Raw genomic sequence first — 14,528 nt, 5'->3', positions numbered from 1 at the left:
CCGAAATGATCACGGCATGAACGACGCGCCGATCCCGCGCGGCAGCATGCTGCACCAAGCGCCCACACACCCCGTGATGCACGGCACACGTCTGGCCGACACAGGCTGAGGGTGCTCAGGTCCCCAGAACGTCAGCTGGCTCGGCGGCTCCCAGAGCACCCCGCACGGCACGCCCCGAGGAACAGGCGTCCGCCCGCGCGGGCAGAACGCGCCGCTGAGGTGGCGTTACAACGGCACCAGACTGCGACCGAAGACGGAGGTGGCGTCACGCCAGACCCGAGATGAAACCACGTCAGACCAGAGCAGACCCGGACACACACACACACACACCCGACAAAGGCCAACCTGACCCACACACGCACACCCGGACAAAGCCCCGGAGGGCGGGGTCACCACCTACAGCGGCGGCCGGCCTCAGATGCGGGTGCGGCCAAACGCGCCCTGAAACACGGGCGAGCAGGTCACGGGCAGCCGCCGCCGGCGGCACGGGACGACAGCGTCCGCGTCACTGACGTCCACACACACCGACCGAGGTCGCAGCTGCCGCCCGGCACACCGGCGGCTGCTGCGGCTGCCACACCACACGCAGACGGCTCTCGTCCCACGCATGGGCAGCTGTTACCGCCGTGCGACACGCCGATGGCTGTCAACGCTGTAAGCCGCGCAGGCGAGGTCGGAATGCCGGCCTGGGAACTCGAGCCGGAGGCTGGTCCTAAGATGGAGCACGTGACGCGGCTCGGGAACGTTGCCACTGGCTGCGCGGCAGGAGGCCGGAGATGCAAGACGGAGCCTCGGAGCGGCGGCCTGCATTTATAGCCGCACGAAATATCCCAAGAACATCGCAAGACGCCTGCCGATGCCTCTGTCGAGTCAGAAACATCCCCACTTCAGTTGAATTTCGCTGGTATGACCTACTTTCCGCCCCTTCAAGCCGGAAGTGGTGTTGGCGCGGCCCGGCTAGAACTACACAGGCGGCACCATCTGACACCACCGTAAGCATGCGTGCATCGGCGTCACAGGCCAGTGCAGGTTCATCTGACCAGTGTCAGGTGGCACTCACCGCCGACTGGCGGTGTTCTTCCCTCTCCAGCACCTTCTCCGTCTGGTCCGAGCTGAACTTCAGCACCGCCGCGATCACCTTGGCCAGCGTCTGCACAAACGACGGCAGATGTCATGCCACCCCACATCAGTGCACCTAACAATATGGAATGGATTTCACATCTGGAAACCATGGCTTTCACGGTTGCCATACAAATGGAGCGCGCCAATAGATGTATCATCAACATCTAACCGGCCCTCGCGGCCGCGCGGCTGCTTCACCACGCCATTCCCTCAGACCACGTGCTGGTGACGTTCGTGGAGACGTGACGCCGTCCCGATCGCCAGAGCAGGACACTGTTTGAAGGTGGTCGCGGCTGCTCCGCCTAGTTTAATCAGTATCGCTCAATTTCCCCAAGCACCCACCAGCCACTACTGAAATTTGCGGCATCTCAGCCATCCAAGTTGGTGGCCGGGTAGCGCGCGCGGCGAGCTCACCAGCGGCTCCTTGCCCATCATGTACTCGAAGAGGATGTTCCTGAGGTACTCGAGCTCGGTGTCGGGGTCGAGCCCGGGCTGGCCGTGCGCCGGCGGCGCAGCACGCAGCTCCAGCAGCCGCCGCAGCTCCGCCACCTCGCGTCTGCCGGACACCGGCTGCACGTGACGCACATGGCATGCTGACACACATGACACGCTGACAGTACGACATCTGTCGTCTACCAGACCCGGGTGGACGTGAACGTTTCCGTGGCCCCAAGGAAACGTCCGCGTCAATTTCCTTAGCAGGCTTTATGGTACGTCAGCAGCCACCCAGACCACCACACCCAGAGCGGCTGCCGCGCACGCGCGTCGCCCCGGCGGCCGGCGCGGCCGCACCGCGAGGCCTTGGGTTCGACGGCACGCGCCGCTTGCGACGGCTCACGCCAACTAGCGGTCATGTCACCGACCCATAGGTCACATCACCGACCCACAGGAGGGGCTGTCACCGACAGCCGGCGCCGGTCACACCACCGACCCACAGGAGGGGCTGTCACCGACAGCCGGCGCCGGTCACACCACCGACCCACAGGAGGGACTGTCATCAGCTGTCACATCAACGACCCACAAGAGGGGCTGTCACCGACAGCCGGCGCCGGTCACACCACCGACCCACAGGAGGGGCTGTCACCGACAGCCGGCGCCGGTCACACCACCCACCCACAGGAGGGACTGTCATCAGCGGTCGGTGCCGGTCACACCACCGCCCCACAGGCGGGACTGTCACCGACGGCCGGCGCCGGTCACACCACCGCCCCACAGGCGGGACTGTCATCAGCGGTCACATCACCGACCCACAAGAGGGACTGTCACCGACGGCCGGCACCGGTCACACCACCGCCCCACAGGCGGGACTGTCATCAGCGGTCACATCACCGACCCACAAGAGGGACTGTCACCGACGGCCGGCGCCGGTCGCACCACCGACCCACAGGAGGGGCTGTCATCAGCGGTCACATCACCGACCCACAGACGGGACTGTCGTCAGCGGTCACATCACCGACCCACAGACGGGACTGTCATCAGCGGTCACATCACCGACCCATAGACGGGACTGTCGTCAGCGGTCACATCACCGACCCACAGACGGGACTGTCGTCAGCGGTCACATCACCGACCCACAGACGGGACTGTCATCAGCGGTCACATCACCGACCCACAGACGGGACTGTCATCAGCGGTCACATCACCGACACGCGGGAGAGACTGTCGTCAGCGGTCACATCAGCGCCTCACAGGAGAGACTCATCAGCGGCCGGTGCGGCCGGACTCACTTGTGCTTCTTGCGCATCTGCTCGATCTGCTTGTGCTGGGCCAGCACCTGCCTGCGGATGGTCTCCAGGCTGGTGGTGCCCGTCTCGACAGCGGCGGCCGCCACCCGGCTGGTGTCCTCCAGCCGCTGGCGGGTGGAGGGGGCGTCACCGCAGGGCGTCATCGCTCAGGTGCCGGGGTCACGCGTCCATCACATGGCCGCCAGAGGTCACTCACGGGTCACAGGCGGCCCACTCGCCGAGGGTCCGAAGCAATACTCCCACACAGTGCAGAGTTGCGGCACGGCGCAGACTTGTACAACGTGCATTGCGTGAGGTTGGGTTAAAGGCAACATTCTCCTTCGGTTCCTTGGGATGATAATGTGGCAAACGACACTTCAGACATTTGGAGTTCCCGCTCAAATGTGGCTATACCCTGCTGTTGCCCCGCGCCATCAATGATGTACTGCCGTCAGTAATGCCATTAATCAGATAGAATCCCATGCCATTGATGCGAGCGAAGGCGAGCCGTCGGGGTTGAGGTAACGTCGTACAGTGCCAGGCTGCTGCAGGTACACAGGGTAGGACACATGGATGAATTAGAGCTGACTTAACGCACACTGACCAAAACTAAAACCCGAGACCACTCGGACGGGAGTACTCTCCCCAGCTGGGTTACTGGGTCCCCATGGCAAAGAGCCACAGACGGTTTCAGAGCGCTTCCTAAGTTGCCGTCCTCTTATCGGTCAGCCAAGCCCTACGGTCGGCGAGTACAGCCGTGTGTTGCACAGTAGGATGGTGCGCATGCGCAGCATCCCAGAGCAGACGGGCCACGCACCTGTTCAGTCTGCGACGCCTCCTCCGCGAGCTACAAAACGGAAACAACGGGACACGGTCAGCGGCGAGCCCTCAGCGCTGAGGCAGCCAGTGTTATTGGGATCACAGCAAACGACAGTCCAACGACCAGCGGCCAGCCCTCAGCGCTGAGGCGGGCCAGTAATATTGGGACCACAGAAACGACAGTCCAACGATCAACGACCATCCCTCAGCGCTGAGGCGGGCCAGTGTTATTGGGATCACAGCAAACGACAGTTCAGTACAACACTAGAGAGCCGGCTACTGTTTGCACGCTGACCGCAAACGCCATATCAGACAAAAACACGCTGCATTCCGAGAAGGCATCAGTGGGAGGCCAGGCCAGCACGGCAAGTAACATCTGACCACAGAGTTAGGAGGAGGGAAGGGAGAAGTTCAGACAAAATAAGTGAGATCCAAAAAACGACGCCAGTCGCAAAACGGACGCAACAGAGTCCATCCGAGCAGCGTGACAGGCCAAGGGGAGGGGGGGGGGGGGGGGGAGGGATCACCTGTCGCTCAGCCTGCAGCTCCTGCTCCAGCTTCTCCAGCCGCTGCTGCGAGGCGCGCTGCACAGTCTCCTCCAGCTGGGTGGAGAACTGGTCCCGCATCTGCTCCAGCTGGCGCTCGTAGTCGTCCCGCAGCGTCTTCAGCTGGCCCTCGCGGTCCTGCGGGCCCACCGCACACTGTCAGCAACCCTCCACGTTTGCCCCGGCGGCCGGCCGACCGCGCCCGGCACATCACAAGCAACGGGCACGCATCCTGGCGGGGTGGCGCTGTCCAGCAGAGACAGTCAGAACGCATCGAATGATGCAGTGAGCGCCTTCGCACTGCACAGTGAGCATCGCCCCCGAGCCAACATTCAGAGAAGCACCACTCGGTGATGGGACAACGATGCAACGTTGCCGACGTAGCCTGAGCGAGCAGGCGATCACAGGCCGGGCCGACGGCGGTGGCGTCACGCCGGCATGGCGGCAGACGGCCGGCGCAGGACGACGGACAGCCGGCGCGGGACGAGACGGCCGGCGTAGGACGACAAACAGTTGGTGCAGGACTGCAGGACAACCGGCGCAGGATGGCAGACGGCCAGCGCAGGACGGCCAGGCGGCAGGCGCAGGACGGCAGGATGGCCGGCGCAGGACGGAAGACGGCAGAACGGCTGGCACAGGGCGGTAGGACGGCCGGCGCAGAACGGCAGGGCGGTCGGTGCAGGACGACAGGACGGCCGGCGCAGGGAGGCAGGGAGGCAGGAAGGCAGGAAGGCAGGGAGGCAGGGAGGCAGGAAGGCAGGACAGCAGGACGGCCGACCGGCTCGGGCAACGCCTCACCTTCAGCTGGGAGCGCGTCAGGTCGATGGCCTCCACCTTGTCGTCGATCTCTCGGTAGAGGGAGCGCACGCGGTCCCGGTGCTGTTGAGTCAGGTAGCCCTCGTGGTGCTCCGCCTTGCCTGAGGGCCGGCCACGGTTACGGCGCAGTGAGCTACTGTCAGACGACATTCCACACCGCACGCACGCACGCGCGCGCACATACACACGCATGCGGACGCACACGCACACGCACACACACACACATCAGCACCTGCGCAATACTGGGGACAGGTAGTCGTACATTACTTTTCCAGCAAGAGTCACCAATTCACGCACATATGCAGGACGCAAGACAAAAGGAGGCATTGCCGGCTCTCGCCCAATCACTGGGTGTCAGCCTGCGCCACTGTTGCTGAGCGCAGCGGCGGCGGTGGTACGGACCCATGAGCTGCTGGAGCTGTCGCTGGTGGCCCTGCTCCTGCTCGCGCAGCCGCTGCTCAAAGTCCTCCGTGACGCTCTTCACCAGGAGGCGGCTGCTCTCGTCCAGAGACGCACTGCCGGGACGGCGGCACACTGAACACGACGCGAACTCTGGCGAGGCCATCATGCGCTCATCCCATGTGACGGCTCGTTTCGTTTTACCACGCCACCATCGACCAGTGATCGTGCATCGGTTGGGGTGGGGTGGGGTGGGGTGAGGGTTGGGGGTGGGGGCACGCATACCAAATGTGTTCGGAGTCAGTGAATAAGCCAGTTGACGGAAGATTTGAGGCCAGAATTATCGGCTTCAACGGCAGGAGTTAGTCACGCAGCCAACAACAGCGCTGACACAACAACGGTATGACCAGAAGCCCCGGCGCGACCGCTGGAGTGCCAGTCTGAATGAGTGTCTTCGCTAACGTCCCTTTTAGGGAATCGTCTCAGCTGTCGCATTTGGCATGCATGCCTCCTTTTTGCTGCACGTGCCTGGAAGCTGTACTTATTGAAAATCGGTACCGCTCCCTCAGCTAGTTAATCAAGCTGGCAGCTTGGCATTAGCTCTGCGTCAGTGAAATTTCGGGCCGGCTAGCTTTTGAAATAACTTTCCGCACAAACTGGCAACGTGTTGGACAGAAATGACCCCATTCGAGACCACCAGCGCTGATGGGAGGGCAGAAGCCAGGCATCAAGAAAACAGGGTCAATCAGGAAGAGGAATAAAGACGGCAAAGGAATACCAGCTGGCCGGATAACCACGACCAGATGTTGCTGTTATCATTTCACGTTTGAAGCATACCAGCTGAATAAAACTGAAGCCGTATGGCCTGCATGCATTACAGCGTCACCATTTAGTTGGCAGCAAAATATCTAAATCATGCAACAGTGGCACCCAAGAATCCGGCGAATGAGACATACGCTCATCCGCTGTCAACAACCTGGCGCGGCTGAACTCGACAGCACGCAAGGTTAGTAAGCGAAGCGAGTTGGAACAATGACCAGGCCCGGCAGGCAGAGCGCCGCAGGCTGGGCGTCGAGCCGGGCACTGCAGACCAGCGACGGCAGCCGATGGCCACCTCAGCGGGGGCGCGACCACACGAGACACGCAGTGGCGACGCCAGCGGCGCCCGGCGGACTCACGTGTTCTTGGCTCGCTCGGCATCCAACTGCTCCTGCAGCCGCCGCCGCTCCACCTCACTGCGCTCGGCCAGCTCCGTCAGCTGGCGCTGCAGGTGTTCAGCCTCGCTGCGGGGCGGCTCCTGCTCGCCGGGGGGCGCCCGGGACCGGGGGGCACCCGACACGATCAGCGCCTCCAGCTCTGAGACGGCGGCGCCGGCCGGGCCGGGCGACGGCGGCCGCTCGGCGGCGGCGGAGACCGGAGCGGCGCCGACAGCCGCCGCCTGACGCCGCTCAACCGGCCGCTCGCCGGGCGCCGGAGCGGACACCGAGGAGGCGCCGCCGCCGCGTTCCAGCCGGCCCACCTCGGCGGCCAGCTGCTCCAGGCTGGCCTCCAGCTCACCGATGCGGGCACTGTGCTTGGCACCCGAACACTGCAGCGCATCCCTCTCGCTGCGCAACTGCACCAGCTCGCCGTCCTGCGCCAGCAGGCGGGCCCGCAGCCCCTCGGCGTCGTCGCCCGGCTGGCCGGCGGCCGGCGGCTCAGCCGGCGGCCTGGCGGCCGCGCTCCGCCGCTCCAGCTCCGCCAACTTCACACTGGTGGCCTCGTGGTCGAGCTGCGTCGTCTTCAGCCGGTCTTCGAGCTGCAGCACCCGCTCGGCGAGCACCTGCTTCTCCAGCGTGAGCGTCCTGATGGTGATCTGCTTCTCCTCCGAAGCGGCGTCTGCCGACGTCACCTGATCCTGGGCGCGCTTCGCCTCGCCCTCCAGCTCCTCCACGCGCGCCTGGAGTCGTTCGTTATCTGCAGCGAAACGCTTGCTCTCAGCTGCCGCCTCCACACTCTGCCCCACCAGCTGCTCGAGGCGGGTCTCCGCGTCGCTGCGCGAGCGCAGCGCCTCCTCCAGCGCGCGCTCCGACTCCTCCAGCTCCTTGGCCGTCAGCTCCTGCTTCTCCTCCAGCCGCTCCTTCTCGTTCTCGGCATCGCGCAGCTTCTCCTTCCAGTCGTCGAGATCGCGCTCCACGCTCACCTTGCCTACGGTCAGCGTCTTCAGCTCGTCGCGGAGCCGGAGCGTGTCCAACTCCAGCCGCTCGCGCGCGCCACGCAGCGTGTCCAGCTCGTTCTGGCCGTTCTTGAGTCGGATGTCGGCCTGCTCGGCACGCCGCTCCGCCTCCTGCCGGTCCACCAGGCCCTGCTCCAGCCGGCGCTCCAGCTCCACGCTGGCGGCGCTGGCCACCGCGTACTGACGCTGCTTCTCTGCCAACTGCTCCTCCAGCTCAGAGACGCGTCGCTCCAGATCGTCGCGCGTCTCGGCCACCGCCACGCGCTCGCGCTCCCAGGCGGCCGCCTGCTCGTCGGCCTGGGCCAGCTGCTGGCGCGCGGCCTCGAGCTCGACGCCGCGCCCCGCCTCCTCCTCCGCCCGTTCGGCCTGCAGGCGCGCCAACTCGGCCTCGCGCTCGGCGACCGAGGCCTCCGCACTGGCCAGCTGGGCGTCGCGCTCCTGCAGCCGGGCAACAGCCGCGTCCCGCTCGGCCGTCAGGTCGGACAGCTGGCCCGAGGCGGCGCCGGCGGCCGACTGCTGGGCGGCCAGCTCCGCCCTCAGGCGGCCGAGCTCGACCTCCCGCTCCTCGGCCGATGACCGTTCACGCTGCAGCTCTGTCTGCACGTCACCCAGTGTCGTCTGGGCCAGACACAGCGCTTCCGACGCTTTCGCCGCCTCGTCGGTCTTGCAAGCTAGCGCTGCTTCCAGGTCAGCGTGCTTGGAAGCAAGGGCCTCGGCATCAGCAGTCTTCTGCAGCAATGCCGCACTCGAGCTTTGTACCTTCGCATCCCGCTCCTCTCGTTCGCTGAGGACAGTTACAAGTTCACCGGTCTTCTGCTCCAGAAGTTTCTCCAATTCCAGTAGTCGTAACTGCATGGATCCATTTTCCGAGGTAGCCGAGTCGACGGCTGCAGCACCCCGATGAAGTTCTTGCTCTAGAGCTTCTATTCTGCTGTCCGCACTACTCTTATCAGCGAGAGTACTTAGCTGCTCAGCGGTCTTCTGACGCAGCTCTTCTTCAAGCTGCCGAACTCTTGACACAGATTCTGTCTGATCCAACAACGCGGAACTCAGCTCTGTGTCTTTACTACTGCAGTCTCTTTCTAGATGTTCCACCTTTGTCTTAAGCGCGGCGTTCTCAGCTTGAGAAGCCTCCAGTTCGTCTCTGTGCCGGTGTCCCTCCTTCTGCACGGTGTCCAGCTCGGCGCGCAGCGTTGCCGCCTGCTGATCAGCCACCCGCAGGTCATCCCGCTTGGTTTGAAGCTCTTCGGCAGCCTCTCGCTCCACGTGCTCCAATTTGGCTCGCAGGCCCTCTGCCTCTTCTAATTGGACCCGGAGTCCATTGGAATCGTGCTGCGCCTGCTCAAGTTTGGCTCCGAGCTCCTCAGATTCCCTTTGTGCCTGCTCCAATTTGGTTCGGTAGTCTACCAAAGCGCTTTGTGCCTCCTCCATCTGGGCCTGCAGTCCCTTTATCTTACCTTCTGCTCCCTCCAGCTCGGCCCGAAGCCCCTCAGCGTTCTTTAATTCAGCTCGGAGCACCTCCGTCTCACTTTGTTCCTGCTCCAATTTCTTTCGGAGTTCCTCCATCGTCTGTTGCGCCCCCTCCAGTTTGCCTCCGGCCTTCGCCACCTCCTGCTGCCCCTCCTCCAGTTTGGATCGAAGACCCTCCACCTCCTGTTGGCTATTCTCCAGTTTAGCTCGGAGCCCCTCCGTTTCTTGTTGTCCCTCCTCCAGTTTGGCTCGGAGCCCCTCCGTTTCTTTCTGCCCCTCCTCCAGTTTGGCTCGGAGTCCCTCCGTTTCTTTCTGCCCCTCCTCCAGTTTCGCTCGGAGCCCCTCCGTTTCTTGCTGCCCCTCCTCCAGTTTGGCTCGGAGCCCCTCCGTTTCTTTCTGTCCCTCCTCCAGTTTGGCTCGGAGCCCTTCCGTTTCGTTCTGCCCCTCCTCCAGTTTGGCTCGGAGCCCTTCCGTTTCGTTCTGCCCCTCCTCCAGTTTGGCTCGGAGCCCCTCCGTTTCTTTCTGCCCCTCATCCAGTTTGGCTCTGAGTCCCTCCGTTTCTTTCTGCCCCTCATCCAGTTTGGCTCGGAGTCCCTCCGTTTCTTTCTGTCCCTCCTCCAGTTTGGCTCGGAGCCCTTCCGTTTCTTTCTGCCTCTCCTCCAGTTTGGCTCGGAGCCCCTCCGTTTCTTTCTGCCCCTCCTCCAGTTTGGCTCGGAGCCCCTCCGTTTCTTTCTGCCCCTCCTCCAGTTTAGCTTGGAGTCCTTCCGTTTCTTTCTGCCCCTCCTCCAGTTTGGCTCGGAGCCCCTCCGTTTCTTTCTGCCCCTCCTCCAGTTTGGCTCGGAGCCCCTCTGTTTCTTTCTGCCCCTCCTCCAGTTTGGCTCGGAGCCCCTCCGTTTCTTTCTGGCCCTCCTCCAGTTTGGTTCGGAGCCCCTCCGTGTCCTGCTGTCTTTCCTCCAGCTTAGCTCCGAGGCCCTCCGTGTCCTTCTGTGCCTCCTCCAGCGTTCCCCGGAGCTGCTCTGCCCGGCTCTGCTCTTCTGCCAGCCGCTCGTCCGCCTGTCGCGCCGCCTCCTCGGCCGTCTCCAGGGCGGCGGCCAGCTGGCGCGCCCGCTCGGCCTGCACGTCCGCTTCTGCGCGCAGCAGGCTGGCGCCGCGCTCCGCCTCCACTAACCTGGTCTGCAGCTGATCGGCAGCGGCCTGGAGATCAGCCAGCTGCGCCTGCCGCTGGCCGTCGGCCTCCTCGGCGCGGCCAACTCGCGCGTGCAGCGCGGCGGCCGACGCCTCCAGTCGCCGGATCTCGTCCGACTTCTCTAGGCACTCCTCCCTCTGCGGGGCGGGCACAGCACGGCACGGCGTCAGTACACCAGCAGTGGACGAAGTCAAACAAAGTGCATTGTTGGTGAGCTTATAGTTTAGATGGTAAACGAACAAAACATTAAATACAGGAGAAAACGTACTGCTTCAAAAGTGGCTTGCCCGATAAATGAAACATGACGTCCAGAGTTTGAGTATGCCAGTGAGTGTCCTTTGGTGCCAAAGCAGTGAACCATCCACAATGCCACTGCAACTCTCTGCTCCAACAAAATAAACTGCAGACTAGTTCAAAATCAGCGCCAAAGACTGCATGATAACGGGACAGAGGCATAGCCAGCATAGTTATCAGGCGCGCAGGGCATCTCCTGACGTCTCCGCATACAAACCACAAGGCCCATCAGTCATGAGATCCGTCAACACGGCGGTTAGTGCACACAAACGTCAAACAAAGCTCAAACGGGACAGATCCAACACACTTCCATTCCTCTGGAGACCTCCCAGTCGCTTCTCTACAGCTGTCACATTCGACGAGACGATGTCGTTAGTAACACACGGTGAGTTGGTAATCTAGGGCAGCACTACGTCGGCAGATATTGTCAGGGCTACATTCGGTGGATCGATTCTACAAGGGCCACACTCGGTTGGGTTGACTTCAACTCGGGGTTACACTCCTCGGGCAGGTGCCGCTCGGGTCACGTTCCGCGTGACGCTGTTGAGGTCACACTGCTGGTTGGACGTCACTCAGTTGCTGCTGACGAGCGGGACAGGAGCAGCCTCCACACTCCACTGCAACCAGACTGGTGCAGTGGCAATGTCTAAACTCCACACAGCAGCCGTGGCGGCGGTGCATCACTAGCTAAACTCCGTTCCGCTTCCAGAGGTGGAGTAGCGCGCCGACCGCCGATGCAGGACGGCCGCAGCGGCGGCGGCGGCGGCGGCAGTCGGCAGGTGCGCCGTCCCGTGCAGTTAGTCCAGCTCGCCGGCGGCGGCCTGGCTCGACCCGGCCACTGACCTCGGGCGTCGAATCGGCCCGGTAGCTCTGGCTGCGCACCAGCGCCGCCAGCTCCTCGCGGTGCTCCTCGGCCAGGGCGCGCTCGCTGCGCTGGTGCGTCTGGCGCGCCTCCTCCAGCTCGGCCTCCAGCGCCAGCAGCCGGTGCTCGGCCGACGCCAGGCTGCGCTGATAGCTCGCGCGGCCCTCCTCCGTCCGGCTGCTCAGCTGCTGTACGCGCTGCTCGTACGCCTGTCGCAGGCGCAGCACGCGCGCCTCGTGGTCCGCCTGCAGGCGCGTCACGGCCTGCTGGTGCTCGCCGGTAACGGCGGCCAGCCGCTGGAGCGCCTCGGCCTGCGCCGCGTCCCAGTCCTGCTGGCGGCGGCCGGCCAGCTGCTCCAGCTCGCGCCGCGTCTCCTCCAGCCGGCCGGCCAGCTCGTCCAGCTGGCTCCGGTGCGATGAGATCAGCTCGTCGATGGCCAGCTCGCACTGGCTGCGCACGCCCGCCAGCGCCTGCTGCAGCTCGTCCAGCTGCTGCTCGTACTCGCAGCGCACGCGGCTCAGCTCCACGTGGTGCTTCAGATCCTGGCTCTTGAGCAGCTCGTTCAGCTGCTGGATCTTGGCCTGCATGGTGCCGATGGAGGAGCGCATCGTCTCGCGCACCTCCGTCAGCTGGCTGATGAACATCTCCTTCTCCTCCTGCAGCTTGCGCGTGAGCTCGGCCTCGCGCGCCAGGAAGCGCTCGTTCTGCGTCTGCGCCCGACTCTTGGCGGTGGCCAGCTCGGCGCTGAGCGTGCGCAGCGTGCTCTCCTTGGTGCGGATGATGTCCTGCAGCTGGCCGACGCTCGCCTTGGCGTCGTCCATCTCGTCCTGGTTCTGCTTCAGCTCGGTCAGGAAGACGGTGATCTCCTCGTTCTTGTTGGTGATCTCGCGCAGGTACTCCTGCAGCCGCTCCTCGAACTCCTCGCTCTTGCCAGCCAGCTCGTCGCGCTGGTTGTCCACCACGCGGCGCAGGTGCGCCCGGTCGTCCTCCGCGCGCTTGAGCCGCTCAGAGCTGGCCTCCAGCGTCATGGACGTATTCTCGTACACCAGCTGCAGCGCCTCGAACTCGGCGTTCAGTCGGCTGCGCTCCAGCTCCAGCAGGTGGACCGAGCGCCGCAGGCCGGCCAGCTCCTGCTGGGGGTCCGGCTCGGCATCCGCCCGGCCGCCGCCTCCCTGGGTCTCCGGCTCCCGCGGCCGCCCCTCGGCGGCGAGCGGCGCCAGCGGCGTCTCCGTCTGGCTTTGCGGTTCAGCCTGTGTCTCTGTCTGCGTCTCCGCCTGGACGCCCTGCAGGGGCGGCGAGCCGCGAACACCGGCGTTCTCAGCAGCCTGGTCCAGAGACTTGACAGTGAGCTCGGTCAGCTCCCTGCCTTTCTCCACGATTACCTCGTCCTGCAGCGCCAGCCCAGATGCCTGGTTCAGAACGTCCTGCGTCAGCTTCTCCACCCTGTCCTCGGACGCGCTCTGCAGCGCCTTGAGATGAATCATCTCCACGTGGGCCTCCTCCAGCTTCTTCTTCAGCGCAGCCGCCTCCTGCTCCGCCTCCGAGCAGCGTGTCTCCAGCACCTCCTTCAGCTGCGTCACGGACTCCACCTGACGCTGGCAGTCAGCGTTCTGCCGCTCTGACTCGTGCAGACGCGTCTGCTGGAGCAGCAGCTCGGCAGACGCGGCCCGCCACCGCTCCTCACAGCCCTCCAGCTGGCTTGACAACGCCTCCTTCTCCCCCCGCAGCACTTTAACTAAGGGAGGGACTTCAGACTCAACACTCGCACTCGCTAACTGCTCCTCTAAGCACGCATTCTTACCCCTGAGCGCGTCATGACTAGCTTGAAGCTGCGCCATTTCTGTCAGCTTCTGACTGAGTTTGTCCTCGAAGTTTTTTTTAAGCTCTTTTTCGGCGCTCAACTTCCTATCGATCTCCTCGTTGATGGCTCGCAGCGAGGTCGCCAGCTCCTCCTGCCGCTTCACCTCCGAGTCGAGGTTGTCGTAGTTCTGCTTCAGCGTCCCCACCTCGTACTTGTAGCAGTCGATCAGTTCGGCCTGCTCCTTCAGCTGGGTCTTGAACAGGGCGATGCGCGTCGCCAGCGTGTCCTTCTCCAGGCCGGCGTCCTCGATCTGGCGGCTCACCTGCTTATGGTCGCGCTCGACCTCCGCCAGCTGGGCAGCCAGCTGTGCACTGCGCGCCTGCTCGGCCTCGGCGCGCGCCCGCAGCTGGCCGTTCTCCTCGCGCAGCTGCACGAGCACTGAGTTCGTGTCGGAACATAGCGCGTCCATCTTGAGCGACACGTCTTCCTTGTCGCGCAGCTGCTGCTGCAGCCGGTCCTGCAGGCACTTCTTCTCCAGCTCGAGCAGCTGACGCTGTCGCGCCGCCTCCTCCACCTCGGCCTGAAGGCCGGCCATCTGAAGGCGGTACGTCTCCGACACCTTCTGCAAGCCGCCCACCTCCTGGCGCAGCGCCACCACCTGGTCCTCGCCGGCCTCGCTGCCCTCCGGTGACGATGTGTCGACGCCGTCGACCGCGTCCCCTGCGCCGTCCGCGGCGCCCGCCTCCGCCAGTGGGCCGCCGCCCCCCAGGCCGCGACACTCCGTCTTGTACGTCTCGATCTCGTTTCCCAGCTTGTCCAGCGCCTGTAGCATCTGCGCCTGCTCACGCTCTTTGCGCTCGATGCCGCTCTCCAGCTGCTCCTTGAGCGCGCTCTTTTCGCGCATCGCCTGATCCAGCTTGGACTGTAGAAGCTCCAGCGAGCGGTTCTGCTCCTGCACGCGCTCCAGCCGCGCCGTCAGCGTGGCGCGGATCTTGCCCATCTCATCGTGCACGAGACTGAAGTCGGCCTGCATACCGCTCACCTCGTCCTTGGTCACCTCGTGCAAGCTCTTGAGCTGCTTGACACGGTCGCGCTGCTTCTTGCCGCGCTCGCGCTCGTACGCCAGCTCGCTCTTCAGGTTTTCGTTCTCGTTCTCCGCCAGCTCGACGCGCAGCGCGATCTTCTCCATCTGGAAGAGGCGTGCCGCCAGCCTCTCGTTGGACTCGTGCAGCTCATCGGCGCGCTGGCGCTCAGCCTGCGCCTGGTGCAGCCTGC

The 14,528-nt window shown here is 64.1% G+C and overlaps 1 protein-coding gene across 1 annotated transcript; it reads right to left on the bottom strand.

The window, feature by feature from the left end:
- Positions 1–455: 455 nt before the first annotated feature.
- LOC119097362 (rootletin) lies at positions 456–14,512 on the bottom strand. The gene is made up of 12 exons (XM_037220409.1): positions 11,797–14,512; positions 11,434–11,532; positions 9,474–10,433; positions 6,604–9,347; positions 5,429–5,541; positions 5,009–5,127; positions 4,193–4,348; positions 3,664–3,693; positions 2,850–2,974; positions 1,537–1,678; positions 1,061–1,150; positions 456–755 (listed from the first exon to the last, which is right to left on the bottom strand). The coding sequence occupies exons 1-12, from the start codon at positions 14,440–14,442 to the stop codon at positions 462–464; spliced, it is 7,518 nt and encodes a 2,505-aa protein (XP_037076304.1). The 5' UTR covers positions 14,443–14,512; the 3' UTR covers positions 456–461.
- Positions 14,513–14,528: the final 16 nt, after the last annotated feature.

The sequence above is a fragment of the Pollicipes pollicipes genome, unplaced genomic scaffold, assembly GCF_011947565.3.
Source record: "Pollicipes pollicipes isolate AB1234 unplaced genomic scaffold, Ppol_2.1 Scaffold_4295;HRSCAF=5057_pilon_pilon_pilon, whole genome shotgun sequence".
In the NCBI taxonomy this organism is placed as follows: Eukaryota; Metazoa; Arthropoda; class Thecostraca; order Pollicipedomorpha; family Pollicipedidae; genus Pollicipes; species Pollicipes pollicipes.
This window is presented reverse-complemented; position numbering and strand designations above follow the sequence as displayed.

Coding starts and splice junctions, on each gene's coding strand:
- LOC119097362 (XM_037220409.1), bottom strand. CDS start 14,442: ATGGAGAAGATCGCGCTGCGCGTCGAGCTGGCGGAGAACGAGAACGAA. Junction 5,128..5,428: donor ACAGCTCCAGCAGCTCATGG/GTCCGTACCACC, acceptor GCCGGCCCTCAG/GCAAGGCGGAGCACCACGAG. Junction 4,349..5,008: donor TGACGCGCTCCCAGCTGAAG/GTGAGGCGTTGC, acceptor GTGGGCCCGCAG/GACCGCGAGGGCCAGCTGAA.